The sequence below is a fragment of the Schistocerca serialis genome, chromosome 4 (genome assembly GCF_023864345.2).
Source record: "Schistocerca serialis cubense isolate TAMUIC-IGC-003099 chromosome 4, iqSchSeri2.2, whole genome shotgun sequence".
NCBI lineage: Eukaryota > Metazoa > Arthropoda > Insecta > Orthoptera > Acrididae > Schistocerca > Schistocerca serialis.
Genome location: NC_064641.1, coordinates 758,107,094 through 758,123,779, shown reverse-complemented (window position 1 = coordinate 758,123,779; position 16,686 = coordinate 758,107,094). Strand labels below are relative to the sequence as shown.

The following is a 16,686-nucleotide window of genomic DNA, read 5'->3' as shown; positions in this document are numbered from 1 at the left end:
ACAAGTATAGGTACAGGGCAACTAACTGCGAAAAAAACTTTGCATAATGTAAGAAATACTTCCAATAATATGGTAAGGAAGTTCTGGCAGAATGTAAGTAATTTAAAAGAAAAGGAAACTATTTGTTGGATTGTGGAAGCACTGAGTCACAGGCACACAAAAAGAATGAAAATCTGGTTCTACACACACACAGATCACAGATATATATATATATATATATATATGAGAGAGAGAGAGAGAGATGTGCCAATGCATTTCTGGGCTGAACACACAAATTTGCTTTTATATTACAGCATATTAAAGAATTTGTTCAAGAGCTAGCTTCTCCATTCTTTTTTGTGCATTCCCTTTTACTATAGTGTGAGTTGTCTTCTTTACTACTAAATTAAATACTTCCATTGACTGACAAAAGAAGTACAAAACTGTTCACAGAAAGACGTGAATACAGCAATATGAGTCACGTGGGAATGCATAGGAGCTGCAGGTAAACTAAGGTGAAATGGCTGCAGGAAAAGTGCAACGAAACTGAAAAATATGTGATCATCAGAAGGATCAATTCAGTGTACAAAAAAGTAAAAACATTCTTTGATGAAATTAAAAGCACAGGAGTCAACATCAAGAATTCAAGAGGAATTCCCCTGTTAAACAAAGTGGAGATCGGATAAGTGGAATGAGTATACTGAAAGCCTATATGAAAGGGAGGAACTGTTTGATGACATGAAAGAAGAAGAAATGGTAGTTGATATGGAAGACACAGGGCATTCAGTATTAAAGTAAGAGTCTAACAGCTTTGGAAGCCTTGTGATCAAATAAGACAGACGGCATAGATAACATTCCTTTGGAAATTCTGAATATCATTGGGGGGAAGCAGCAACCAAAAGATTATTCAAGTTTATTTGTAGAGTCTATGAGAGTGGAGACATATCATCAGATTTTAGGAAAAATATCATCCAGGCAATCCCAAAGGCATCAAGGGCAGGTAAGTGTGAGAGCTATCAAGGGATCAGTTTAGAATTTCTTACATCCAACTTGCTGGTGAAAATAATGCAAAGAAAAATGGAAAGGAAAATTGAGATTTGTTCGATGATGACCAATTGGGTTCAGGAAAGGCATAGGCACCAGAGATGCAGTTTTGACATTATGTTTGAAAATGGAAGCTAGACACATTCATAGAATTGACTCAAAAAAAGCATTTGGATAATGTAAAATGGCATAATGTGTTTACGTCTCTCAGAAAAATAGGTGCAGCCTATAGGGAAAGTAAATATAAGAATGAAGAAGCAAGAACGAAGTGCTCATATGGAAAAAGAATGTAAGATAGAGATGCAGTCTTTCAGCCATGCAGTTCAATATATACATCAAAAAATCAATGATCGAGATAAAAGAAAGATTCAGGGTGAAAGGATATCAGTGACAAGATTTGTTGATGAAACAGTTATTCTCAATGAAAGTGCAGAAGAATTACAAGATCTTTTGACTGGAATGCACAGTATTGTGAGAAAACGTTATGTATTGAGAGGAAACTGAAGAAAGAAGTGAGTAATAAGTAGCAGAAGTGAAAATGCAAATAACATAACACAATTTTGGACCATAAAATAGACAAAGTGAAGAAATTATGATACCCTGGAAGCAAAATAACTCACAATGAACAAACAATAATAACAGACCAACACAGACAAACAGGACATTTCTTGAACAAAAGCAATTTAATAGCATCAAACATTGGCCTTAATTTAACGAAAAATTTCTGGGAATGGATGTTTGAAGTACAGTATTTTATGGAAATGAATCATGTGTGGAAGTGAATTAAAAGACTATAGAACAACAGGAAAATAAGGGAATCAAACCACTTCAGATATGCTGCTACAGAAGGATGTGTTAAGATGTCAAGAAATAACTTCCGTGGTACATGAGGCAGTTGTAGTGGGTAAAAACTCTAGGGGAAGACGCAAGATTGGAGTACATCCAACAAATAATTAACTGAGGATCTTCGAGCACAAATGCTATGCTGATATTACGAAGTTGATATAGGTAAGGAAGATGTGGCAGGCCACAACAAACCAGTCAGAAGACTGACAACCCCTACCAAGAAAGGCCATACTCAAGTGCACCAATTAAAGCACAGCCAATGAAATTAAATTCCAAGTTCCATAACATGATAGCTCAAGTGTGTATCTTTGGAATAAATCACACCATCCCAGTGACCAAAAGGGCTAAAGAAATCATCCTCATATTTTATGATGGTAGGAAGAAAATATACACAGATATCCATAATAATTTATGTTGTAAGCACTTTCAAAATAATGAATGTTATGACAGTTCAACGGGCTGTCCTATGTCACGGTTATGCATTTTCTCCATTTTGAAGAAGGTTTTTGAGGGCTGTAACTGCTCACAGATGAATATGAAATAAGTACTCTTCATCTACTGGCTACTGACTCATTACCATGTCAATTCTAAAATGCTCTGCGCAAAAAAATTTTGAGTATAGGTTTATATCGAGAATCCTCGTTTGATATACTAGAATTTTATATGTGTAGTTCTTAATGCAGTGTTGAATATTTAATAATTCTCCCTCGGCTACTGACCATCTACTCTTTCACAACTGGTTTTGGGATAAATGGTCTCTTTTTCAAGCCCTCCTGTGTAATATCATGTTTTACCATGAGTACATGTTTATATAACCTGGCAACAGCCCAAAACTGCAGTAATAAAACGTCAGAAATTACAAGCTACATCATTGCACATTCCACAATAACAACTGCAATGCAGCCACTACAGTAAATTGTTGAAAATCATTAGTGGTAATAACCTGTTAAATGTAGCTAATTATCGTAGCAGCCCACTGCATCTAATTTCTATAGAATTATTTATATAGTAATTAACATATTTGTGTGTAGACCTAATATGTGGGAGTTGCATAGGAGCTCAAAGAAGTGAATATGTCAGTTGCCTGTGCATTTGTTTCACACACCCTTTGACTTGCAAAAAACTACATGGTCCAATTATACGTAAGTAGAGAACATTATACATAAGTAGAGAAGTCCCTGAACTCTGCCTAAGTGATCTTAGAGTGCTATAATCACGTGAAGCCAAATGTAATGTGTACAGACAAAGAGTGCAGACAGTTCTCTTTCACATTTAAAAAAATAATTACAATCTTTGTATTACCCCTGAAAACAATATTAAATGCACAACTGATTTTGAAATAGGAAAAAATTATCCACATTCTTCATGTGTGGTCAACATTATTTTTGATCTTGCATAATTATAATAGTGTAACAGATGAAACACACCCATACTAGAACACTGAGCTTGATCTGTTATGTATCTCTCCTGTATTACATTTACTCATGGGTGTGTCAATTAATATACCAATAATTTAATAAAAGTTTTGATAAATTAAGCTGCTATGCTAATTTTTTACCTTTTATAAAAGGCTATATCTTCATAATACTGAACAACTTACTATGATGACTGCACGTTGTAATTATTGTATCACGGACTGAAAACCTACATGTGTTGCGATTTCTGAGGATGTTTCTTACTTGCAATTTTGCCTCTAAATCTACATCTATACTCTCTAAACCACTGTGAAGTGCATGGTAGAGGGTATGTTCCATTGTACCAGTAACCAGGGTCTTTTCCCATTCCATTCACATATGGAGCATGGGAAGAATGATTTTTAAATGCCTCCGTGAGTGCTGTAATTAATCTATACTTGTCCTCATGAGGCCTGCGGGAGCAATAGGTAGCTGTCTGTTGTATATTCCCAGTCATCATTTAAAGTTGGTTCTTGCAACTTTGTAGGTAGGGTTTGTCGGCATAGTTTATGTCTATCTTCAAGAGTCTGCCGGTTCACTTTCTTCAGCATCTCTGTCACACTCTCCCACCACTCAAAGAAACCTGTGACCATTTGATTTCCCTTTTTTGCATGCATTCAACATCCCCTGATCATCGTATTTGGTATGGGTCCCATTATTATGAATTAGGAATATTTTAGGATGGGTCACACAAGCAATTTGTAAGCAATCTCCTTTGTAGACTTATTGTATTCTACCAAAAAATCGAAGTCTGCCACCTGCTTTTACCAACAACTGTGCCTATGTGATCATTCCATTCCACATCTCTATAAAAGTATTGCACCCAGATATTAGTATGAGTTGACCAGTTTGACCTGTGACTCATTTATATTATAGTCATAGATACTACGTTTTGCCTTTATACAGGGTGGAGAAAATGTGTCACGAAATTTTAACCCTGGATAGCTGATGCCAGTAGGAACCAAAATTACTAATGTTGTGTAGGTCGACAATGCACCATTTTTAAACTACAGAAACTTGGTGCCACACACTCCAATTGGCCATGTGATTGCCCTGTTGCTGTTTGCCAGTGGACGCGCAACGCTATGGTTGTCAGTTCACACATACAAATGTATCACACTGAGGCAGTGACAGGACGAAGGATGTTTGTATGTGTGAACTGACAACCATAGTGCTGCCTGTCAACCAATGAACGGCAGCAGAGCAATCCCACAGCCAATCAGAGCTTGTGATGCCAAGTTTCCATACATTGTCGACCTACACAACATTAGTAATTTTGGTTCTTACTGGCATCAGCTATCCAGGGTTAAAATTTCATGACACATTATTTCTCCACCCTATATACACTTGTCAGTCTTTATGCCACACCTTTTACCATTCCTTTGCTACACAGATTAGGTACAAGGCCTGTCCAATACACCCACTCTACACATTCCACAGAAGTCCTGTCACAGACTTACCCTGTCCAATCAGAAGCAGCCTTTCTGCACAGAATTTTATATGAGCATGGTGACCAACCAGCTGTCCACCTGAAAGGGTTAACTACCAGTGACAAAACATTCTGCTGAGCACAACATGCCCACCTTCAATGGCGCTTCACAACCAGTGTCATCTGGATCTCCCAAGCTATCCTGAATTACTTAGATGCAAGTTGTCTTTAATACTCTTACTTCAATCCAGTCCCCCTCTTGGTCTCAAGTTATGCCAGCTCCTGCTTCATGATCATAACTTCATTCACCCTGCACTCACACCCACTACTCCACCCCCCCCCCCCCATTCTACCCTCTTCTCTACAACCCAATGGCCCCTTTTCCACGGTTCTATCACCCCCCTTCCAACCCACAACTGCAAATAACTGTGCGCTGCACAAAAACCCCCTGCCTGCAGCCAGAATCATTTGTGCCTGCTGCCTCTTCCTCTAAAAGTCAGACATCATTCTCAAACTTCCCCTTCTGTTTCCCACCTTCTTTCTCCCATCATCCAGGTTTAGGGCGCACAACTACAATGGTCATTAGCGCCCAGGGGTGGGCGTGGGCGTGTGTGTGTGTGTGTGTGTGTGTGTGTGTGTGTGTGTGTGTGTGTGAGGGGGGGGGGGGGGGGGGGGGGGGGGGGTGCACGCACACATGCGCTTGCTAAGGCTCCAAAGAAGGAATGGTAACTCTTGTTTATGTTTACATGCCTATCAACAGCTCAACACCTGAACTATTTGGTGAGTTGCTACCTTTACTCCTTAAATTATTTATACACACATATACTCATTACAAAAAGTATAAGAGGCTGTCGAATGAAAACGAGACAGGTAGAAAAAAGTAAGTAAACTGTTTATTATTTCAGAAGTAATCTCCAAACTGTTCATACATTAATCCCACTCAGAGACACACCAGTCTATGCCTTCATAAAAAAAAAAAGTTATGGTTGCCTACAGAACCATAATTGTACCCAGGCATGCACCTTCATCTGAAGCGAATCATTGGCCATGACTGTCTTTCTTCATAACTACAAAAATATGGAAATCACATGGGGAGAGATCAGGACTGTATGGAGGATGTGTATGGGATTCCCAGTGAAACTTATGCAGTGTAGATGGAACAACGTTGGCAACATCGAACCCCATGCGATTTCCGTATTTTTGAAACCCTGAAGAAAGACATTCATGGCTGTGGATCTGCTTTGGACAAAAAGACGAATGCCTGGGTACAATCATGTTTCCACAGGAAACTGCAAACAGTTTTCAATGAGGGCATTGACTATCATATCTCACAACAGGATAAATATATTGACAGTTATGGCAATTATTCTTGAAATAATAAACAGCTTACACACTTTTTTCGCAATCTGTTGAGATTTAATTTGAATGTCCCTTATATTTTTACAGTAGCTCTCAAGATTAAGACCACTTGTTTGAAAACTAATTATGATATATTAAAGAATAAATAATTCACTAGCCGAGAGAGAATTATTTCATTTGTAGCAACACCATAACAGCTCCTTATGGGAACTATACTATGTATGTTGAACCACAATTATCAATATAGGTCAGGAAGTTATGGACTATTGTGGGAAATGTACAGATTTCTTCAGAAGCCAATCAGCTTCAACGATAAATATACTGAACACCAAATTTTCTCCCCACTTTTCACTTTGGATATGTGAAACAATTCTTGGTTCTGATTTTGTAATTTGAAAAGTTTAACAAGCATATAAAACACAGGTCAGTCTACAGCCATCCATTAATGCATCAATTTAAAACAAAGAGTCACAAAAAATTACAGCAAGCATACAATAACACTATTTTTCTAAATATTAGTGAATGAGTACAGGGATTTCAGAAAGTTTTATAATTTGCACTTAATACATATTTTATCAAAATAAATTACACGATCAATATTCACTAACAACAGATTAACTTTCCAACATGCTCATAACCAGTTAGAATACACGTAATTTTACATAAACACAAAAATGAAATTGCTATTTACCGCATTCTCTGCTACTCTGTAATAATAGCTTGGGTCAGGGAGTCCCAGCTCAATTGGAGTTATCTGGAAATGAAATGGAATTATTAGATGAATAATCTCAACAACAATAACAAAAACAAGTAATCAAATCAGTACAGTTAGGAGCACAGATACCCCTTTCTCTACAGCTAAAGAGAACTCAAACAAACTTAAATTACCTATATTTCTGTTCATTCTTTAAAAATTTGCATCACTGAAAGGCTGAATGCACTTGCACATGGCCAATTTCTAAACTTCCACCTCATAACACAAATGGCTCAAGTTTTTGTTCATTTTTCCAGTTTGTTCCTCAGTTGGTTGTTACCAGTTGACCAGTGTTTTTTTGGCATCATCACTTGTGCAGTTAAAATTCTGATGTACATTTACTCAATGTGTGTTTCATTTTGTATTCAGTGAAAAAGCATAATCAATGACCAGAACTTATGTTATACTTACATACATGTGTATATGGATATTTCAAATAATCTATTAATAGATTTGCTAGCTTTATAATCTGGAAACAGTTTGAATGGCTGATCTATTTGTGTGAAACTTTGAATATATATTTCCTATTTTTTGAAATTCTTATATTTTCAGTGGCCATCTCCTTTTTCTTCTGTTACTTGAACTCGTCAGTTTATAAATAATTATGAAAGCACATCTAATACTAATACAAATCATAATTATCGGGTGCCTAGTGACAAACAACGCCAAAAATAACAAATTGTGTAGATGGTGAATGTGATTACACAATAACACCACTAAAATCTACACAAAAAGCTTTTTTTGTCAAACATTTAAAAAAAAACTTCAATTTTGTGCCCACTATGACATCATCATAATTTTCAGCTGTAATTGGTGTATGTCTGGTACACGAGTATCTGTGTGACACTCTTCATAGGTTGCTTGAGATCATTAACTTAAATGGAATCAGACTGTCTAACACTATTAAAAGTTATGAAAAGTTGTAATTCTTGCCATTTCCACCAACCACCAGCAGTACTTGCATTTAGATAGCTGTCATCCCTTTCACATCAAAAAGTCCCTCCCATACAGCCTGTCCACCTGTGGGTGGCATATCTGCAGTGATAAAAACTCCCTTGCTTGGTATGGTCACCAATACCTTCACAGACAGGCACTATCCCCCACACCTACCGGTAGTCCACAAACAGATCTCCCATGCCATTTCCCCTTACACCCCCAGTCCTCCCACCACTCCCAAGAACCAGCCACAGAGGAGTGTCCCCTTCATCACACAGTACCACACCGGATGGTAACAACTGAACCATATCCCTTGCCAGGGCTTTGATTACCTATCTTCATGCCCTGAAATGAGGGACATCCTACTGTAGCTACTTCCCACCTCCTAAAGTGATGTTCTGTCACCCACCTGAACTCCACAACATCCTAGTCCATCCCTATGCTACTCCCAATCCCACCCCTTGCCACAAGGATCATATCCTTGTGAAAGACCCAGGTGCAAAACCTGCCCAATCCACCCACCCAGCACTTCTTAGTCCAGTACTGTCACAGGTTTATTCTACCCTATCACGGGCTGGGCCACCTGTGGAAGGAGCCATGTCATTTACCAGTTCCGCTGCAATTATTGCACAGTTTTTTATATTGACGGTCTACCAACAGGATGAACGGCCACGGCCAAACTGTGGCCAAGAGCAGCTCAACATAACACAGTTGATTTAAATGGCTGCTTCACTACCTGATTCATCTGGTTCCTTCCCTCCACCACTAGCTTTTATGAACTGTGCAGAAGGGTGTTATCCTTACAACCAATTCCCCACTCCCGTAACTATCCTGGCCTCAACCAATGGTAACATACTGCCCCACACCCTCCACCCAACAGTTTCCACCCCTTCTGTCCTATCACCTCCTCCCCATTCTCATCTCCCACCCTCTTTATCTGCTGCCCTCTGCCAATACATCTGTCCATCTTCCCCCACGCCCTCCTTTTTTCTGCTCTTGTTTCCCCACCTCCCTGCCTGACAACCTCCTAACACTGGGCCTTTTAGCATCCTAGTCCCTGCACACTCCACCAGTCACCATTTGTCTCTCTCCCCACCCGTACATTACCATCCATTCCCTTTCCCTGCACCTTCCAGATTGCTGCTTGCATCCCACAAGGCAGTTGCACTCAGGCCTGAGATGCTGGAATTGGTGGTCATGAGGTGTGCTTGCTTGTGTGTATGAATGGTGTGTGGCACTCTTTTACTGATGAAAGCTGTATGTAAGTGTCTTTTAATTGTGCCTGTCTGCAACTTAGTGTGTCTCCTTTACAGTAAGTAGCAATCTGTCTTTTCCTACACTGCTGATACTCCTAACTGGAGTCTCAGTTGTTAGATTTTTGTAATAATGATCATTATAGAGGGTGCTGTTGTGCCTGGTGTTGGCAATGGACATAGCTACGCGGATTCCTGTAAGCAGCCAGCCCAGTTGCATTTGTTCCTTCGGTCTGACAAGAACTCTTCCTAGATATGTGCTGATATTGCAATTTTACTGCTTGTTTTTATGAGTTCACAGGGCTTTACTACTAGGTATATTGATGAAACCAGTCCCTTTTGTATGTTCTTACTTGTATAGTTGGACAGGTTTATGTCATAGTGCAGTCTCATTATTTTGTTCTTGTTTTACCTGCAGCACTGATGATAGTCATGTAGTGATTAAAATCAATTTGCAACAGAAATAAAGATTTGTGCTTCAACAATCAATGCTGACCCTCCTTTTTTTTAATTAATACTGGTGTTATGGTCATGGTGCACGTAACTCATGATAGAATCCCTACTCGAAAGAATTTATGCTGTTCTTTGACTATAATTTTTATTCATTTTTGGCTACAAAATATTGAGAAACTTTGGAGTATAATTTTCCACAGATAAAAGTGTCTCACTGAGACTTAGCTGCTGTAAAAAAGGTTTCACTCTCAGCCTCATCAATCATTCAGGTTCATATTTTACAGCTAATCTCAGCTCGGGAAACTGTACCCATCATGAGCAAAAAACGAGAGATGCCAGTTGTGTTGCAATGCCACATCTTATCGGATTTTGCAGTGTGTTGTGTGACTAGACTGAATGAGGTAGCGCAGTAGTTAGTACATTGGACTCGCATTCACGAGGAGAGCCCATCCAGATTTAGGTTTTCTGTGATTTCCCTAAATCGCACAATGCAAATGCAGTAATGGTTGCTTTGAAAGAGCACGGCATAATACCAATTGAAGGTCCATGTGGTGTCACTGCCAGACACCACACTTGCTAGGTGGTAGCCTTTAAATCGGCCGCAGTCCGGTAGTATACGTCGGGCCCGCGTGTCACCACTGTCAGTAATTGCAGACCGAGCGCCACCACACGGCAGGTCTAGAGAGACGTACTAGCACTCGCCCCAGTTGTACAGCCGACGTTGCTAGGAAGGGTTCACTGATAATTATGCTCTCATTTGCCGAGACGATAGTTAGCATAGCCTTCAGCTAAGTCAATTGCTACGACCTAGCAAGGCACCATTTATCCTTTGCTATGTATCTAATGAAGCATGTACAGTAACAAGACCAATGTTCACCAATTGTGGATTAAAGTTAAGTATTCCAGCAGCTGCGTACTTTTCTTTATAGCATTCATAACGTATCCTGTTTCAGACCTCACGCCAGCCTGCATGAGTTTAAGCGCGTGCCTTTCGGTTACCCGTCACTGTGGATTGGCTGTCTTGCCAGTCCACAACAGTCCAATTCTGGAATACTGATCTCAGGAGGTGGCATTCCAGTGCACAATTTGGCCAGCCTATCAGCAAGTTCATTCCTTGGGATCCCACTGTGACTCATTGTGGTAGTGAGGAAAGCTGGAGTTGGATTTCTATATCTGAAAAGAGGAGAAGGTAGTTAGGTGCTCAGGTGAGTAGCACACATGTAACACATAAGCAATTAACCATTGTTGGTGCAAAACTTGCAAGGGCTAGTCCGAAAGGCACCAGTTGGCAGTTGTACCTCACAAGGCTGTGGGTCCAGCCTAAGTAATGTCAAAGGCAATGCCAAGCATTATGTAAATCTCCTGTAGTCTAGATGGGACTGGACCAATGCTGTGTAGAATTGTATCAGAGTAGTGTGGTACGCATCCCGGTTGGTATTGCTGAGACATCAAACGTCACTGAGATGTGAGCAGCATGTCGACTTTAGCTGAAGAAGATGGGGAAGCCATGTCAATTGGATGTCAAAGACCTGTCCCAAAAAAGATGAGATTCCTCCACATTGAGGGACTGGCTATCAAGGTACAGATCGAGATGGGAATGGACTGTACGGTGACAACAGAAATGCATAACGTAGGTCTTGGCAGCCAAAAAATGGAAGCCATGAGTGAAAGCCCAAGACTGTACTTGGTGTATTGCTCACTGCAGTCTGCGTTCAGCAATGTCCATCACAGACAAACAAAAATAAATGCAAAAAATCACCAGCATACAGAGAGAGGGACACCGTAACTCATGCTACCGCCACCTGAACCATTGACAGCAACAGTCAAGACAAAATCCTGCAGAATCCCATTCTCCTGCAAAGAAAGGGGAGGGGGGGTTGGTGCTACAAAAGGCACCAACCTGCACCTGAAAAGTGCAACAGGAAATAAAAATTGAGTTCAGGCCATGGAGGCTCCATTCATGTAAAGTGGCAAGGATGTGGTGGTGCTGTATGGTATCACAAGCTTTATACAGAAGACTGCAGTAAGGTACTGTCACCCGCTGTAAGCTGTTCGGATAGCAGACTCAGGTGGACTAAATTATCTGAAATAGAGCAGCCTTGGTGAAACCAACCCTGGGTTGAAGCCAAAAGGTCCCAAGATTCTAGGATTTAATACAGTCTTTGACTCCCCATACAGTCAAGTAACTTGCACAAGACACTGGATAAACTGGTTGGCCATTGAAGAAACAAGAAGAGAACAAAGCACAGAAGGCTGGTCTGGGGAGAGATAATGATTGTATATCGTTACCACAGTATCTAAATGGATCTGAATGGCTACCACTCACAGTGCAGTATAAGAGGATCCTAGGAACTGAAAACATCCATGCACAATACCGTACAGACACCATCAGAGGCTCATAAAGGGCCGATGCAGTTCCAGCGGAAGGCTTGGAAACATCAGCGAATGAGTATCCACAAAATGAGATTCCTGCAATACAACACAAGCTACAGAGTAGAGAGAAAGAAGAGACTACAATTCTGGAATGTGAAGACAGGAGGAGAGTGGTCCAAGAAACCATACAGATGTTGCACAGGCCATAATGCGTTGTTGTGATGAGTCACTGTCTGTCACTGGTAAAGGTGGTGTGACATCCATGAATGTAAGATCAGATCCTGCTTGACAGGTGGATGGGGGGCAACAATTCCAGGGGTGGAGGGATCAGGGAGGGGTGGAGGGGATGGGGGGGAGCCTCATCCTGAACCTTACACATCTTCTTCTTCTCCTCCTTCGGAGGGCGAGGAAGAAGTGGTCAGGAAGAGAGCAAACCACAGCAATATCAAGATCCGAAAGAGAAAAAGTGATCATGAGGCCCAGAGAGTGTGGGACTGTGTCCTACTTGAAGTAAGAGACTTCTTGTCCTGGAGATCTCAGAGAGGAGGGTTCCTACAGGAATCCCATCAACAGCAGTTGCCAGAGAAGAGGATTTCTTCACCAGCCAAGGAGAAGAAGCAGTTCCGTGAGGGGAGGAACAGGAACTACCAGGGGGAAGGAAAGTGAAGGGGGACAGGATAGAATCAGGAATGAAGGAGGAGGAGGAAAGGACGCAGCAGAAGCAAAGGTAGAAGTTAAAGATACCAGGTGGAAACAGTCAAATTTCTGTCGGAACTCAGAGTAGGGTAGACGGTTGAGAGTTTTGAATACCTGAACCTTCCTTTCCTTTTTATAGATCAGGCAAGCCGGTAAGCAAGGAGAACGTGGACCAGAACAGTTCACGCACTTGGGTGCAAAGACTCCCCACATGGAGAGGACATCATCAGTTGCTGCAAACAGGATTTGCCTCACATCACGAAGACACATGACCAAAATGGAGACACTGGAAACAGAGCATGGGAGGTGGGATATAAGCCTCATCTCACAGCAGTAAATCACAACTTTGACTCTTTCTGGAAGGATACTCCCTCAAAAGCCAAGATGAAAGGGCCAGTATCAATGCAATTGTTCTTAGGACTTTTCTGGACTCTCCGTTTGAGATGAATTTTGTGGAGTGCCAGATTAGTCCTGACTTCCTCATCAGATTGAAGGAGAAGGTCCATGTGGAAAATATGGCTCTGTGTCATATTTATGGAATGGTGAGGAGTAAAGCTCACCGGGATGTCTCCTATGTGCTTTTAAGCAGAAAGGGAAGCTGACTGACTGGCAGAAGAGGTTTTAAGCAGTAGGAAACCGGGTTGCATCTTAGCAAGTATGTCAACTTCACCAAACTTAGCTTTCGAATGTTCAACAAAAAAGAGCCGTTTGATAGTGACAAAAGTCTCTCTGTCTGTCCTGTAACAAAGCAAATAAAGGGGAAAGAGTTTCGCCCTAAGCCAGTGGGCCTGTACCTCCATCCAGGAAGTGGCAAGGGAGGGGAAGACCAAGGAAGCAAAAGTAGGAGCAGAGAGAGAACTGTTCCTGTCTGAAGAGGCAGCCACAGAAGAGAAACCAGAAGTATGGAGCTTAGCAAGCTTCATGTGCAGAATGTCTGCCCTGGTACCACCCACTCCAATCAAGGGATCACATTGTGGGGGCCACCCAGCCACGCCATGGGCTTCCAGGCACAGTGGCTGTTTCCAGGAGTTCTGATGCCTGAAAAAGAGCAGCAACAACTCCTAAGCATACACAAGGTGGTGACAGCTCAGATACCAGAAGTGAGATCCTTGTATTTTAAGGGTCTCAGACAGATGGGTACATAACAGCCCCATCACACACACTGGATAACATGTGCTGGTGACCTAAAGGAGGGAGGGAGGGGAACACACAGCAGAGATGCTATGGAGTGAGTTCTTCCCCAAACGGCTCACACTACATATAGTCTGCTCTGATGTACAATTATTTTACTAAAATTCTTATATTTCTTTTAATTAAAGGAAAAAAGGGAAAGATCTGTTACGCAGATCATGGGTAGCATATTTACTATGTTTCAGAAGTTGACAAATGTAACAAATCATTGCACAATGACATTTCACAACTGTATCACAGTAATGGCCAAAGATAAATTTGCTATAATGTGTATGTAAATATATATAAATGGATACATTGATGTACTTTGAACTGAAAATCATCACACACAATTCCTTTTCAATTCAGGTCTTGAATCATAAGACTGATAGCCCTGGACAGGACTGGAAAATTCAAGTGCAGATTCACAAACAATAAACAATCATTTCAATCTAAGGAAGCCTTACAAACTTAACAATGAAATTTGGTTTCCACAATCAACACCAGTGCAACTGGAATGCACAATGCTCACAGGACATCTCAAACGAGATACCGTGGCCAGCAGTTTGACGAAAGCTCCAGCCAAACATTTTAACAAGGAGGACACCTAAAGTGGTTCAAAAATGCCATCCTATACTGTTGACATCCATCAGTTGCAGACTTTTAGAACATACTCTGAGATCAGACATAATGAGGTATCTCAAACACAGTGGCCACCTCCATGCCAACTGGCATGGGTTCTGACACCACTGGTTGTGCCATCCTGAAAGCCATGGATCAAGGCAATCAGAGGGATGCAGTACTTTTTGACTTCCAAAAACCTTTGACTCAGTACTACACCAATCTTTATTAACAAAAACAAGGTTATATGGGGGTATCAAATGAAATTAGTGACTGGATTAAGCATTTCTTGGCTACTATGTGGGTACATATCAAACAGGACTAACAGAGGATAGTAAACATACAAAAATAAGAGCAGAACTAATGGTCACAGGTCTCTCTAGCTCACAAAAATGTGTCATGGAAATGCTGAAAAATCTGACTTCACAATCACTTGGAGATAGAGAACAACTATCCTGTGAAAGCCTGCTTACAAATTTTCAAGAACCAGTGTTATGTGAAGAATCTAGAAAGATACAGTGATCATAATTAAAGTTCTAGTTACAAAACACTACAAAATATGAACCACTGTTCAGAATGGTGTCAAATTTGAATGGAATAGTATGTATCAAAGAAGGGGGGGGGGGGGGGGGATGTTATTGTGGGGGAATATGGATGGTGCCATAAGTGGCAGAACATACAAAATAAAGACTGCCTCAAATCAGGATCATGTGCTACAGATAAGACTCTTTTACAAGAACGGTGCATATGTGCCAGTAGCTCTGCAGAAGTTACAGACACTCAAGGGTACGAAGAAAGACATGGGACTGATGTCTGCCAAGGATCTGGAGAAAGTGATTACAAAATTTGAAAAGGCATATTTTTTGTACTGCTGTGTGTCAAAGGGAGGAAGAAAATAACTGATCCAATATCAGTAGAAGAGGTGGCCACAGCACTGCAAGAGTGGTCGAGCAGTGGTGTGTAGACATGCAGTGCATGGCGAATTGCCCAAACTTTGGCCATGCCTGTGAGCAAGATGTATAAAATTCTAAAAACATCCTGCACTGCTATCCACATAAAATTACCCATGTTCATGAGTTTCTTCATGCTGACCTTCTGAGTAAGACAAACATTTGTTCAAGAATTTCTTTCTTGCATGGAAGTGGACAATTAATGGAAATGGGGCATTCTGTGGACATACGAAGCCCATTTCCATTTCCAAAGACATGTCAATACACGCAACTGGAGAACATGGGCAGCAGGAAATCCACTCGCACATGAACCAGTACTACTTCATTCTGCAGAGGTAACAGTGTGGTGTGGGTTGACAGCATCATTTGTTATGGGGCCATAATTTTTTCAAAGAGATGGGTCCTGTGAGTCCTGTTACCTGTACCATCACTGGCAAATGCTATGAGAGTCTGTTGCACACCAATGTCATTCCAATCCTTCAACAGCATGGATGTGTGGGTAGGATCATTTTTAAGCAAGATGGCACTCCTCCACACATTGCACAACCAGTGAAGCAGCTGCTACAGAGCCATTTTGAAAACGCTACAATTATCAGCAGTTACTTCCCTACAGCCCAGCTGTCCAGATGACCTGATCAAATCTGTGTGAAATCTGGCTATGGGATTATCTGAGAGGTGCTGTGTTCAGCGCTCTGATTATAAATGTAGCTGAATTGAAGGCACACATTGCACAACACATTCTGAACATGCCCCCCTGAGATGCTCTTATTTCTTATGGAACATATTGCTTCTTGATTTCAACTTGTGGCAGAAAATGGTGGACAGTATATTAAACACACCTTGTGTCAGTCTCGTGATAATTACATACCAATTTCATTGTTACTTTTTATGTGGTTTACAGTGCCATAATATTTCCCCTTTCTTCAATAATATTCCATTCAAATTTGACATCATTCTGAGCAGAGGTTCTTTTTTTTACACCATTTTGAAACTGGGACTTTAATTATAACCATCCTGTATAATTAAGCCCTATACAATGGACACAGAGGTATTAAAACTGACATTCTTCCTGTGCCCAATATGCAAATTAAATGAAAAGAAACCCTAATATGTGGTAGAATAAGACATATATTTCACAGCTGTTTCAAAAAATATTTATGTGGATGTCCACATAATTAAAAGCCAGGCATAAGGGTGCAGTTTAACTTTGATATTATCACAGTTTTCCTAATGAAAAATTGATCATGCTTAGAATTACAGTTACCATGTCTAAGACACTGGAGACTACAAAGCCACATCTACCTTTTGACACATCCATCTTATTTTTAATGCAAAGCTGAATTACTTTTTGTGTGGAAAGTTGAGTCCC

At 40.7% G+C, this 16,686-nt stretch overlaps 1 protein-coding gene across 1 annotated transcript in view; it reads right to left on the bottom strand.

The window, feature by feature from the left end:
* LOC126473303 (endothelin-converting enzyme homolog) overlaps positions 1 to 16,686 on the bottom strand; it is a 632,708-nt gene that overhangs the window by 174,865 nt on the left and 441,157 nt on the right. The window contains exon 5 of the mRNA XM_050100277.1: positions 6,803 to 6,865. Coding sequence (XP_049956234.1) covers positions 6,803 to 6,865 — 63 coding nt within the window. The remainder of the gene's footprint in view (positions 1 to 6,802; positions 6,866 to 16,686) is intronic.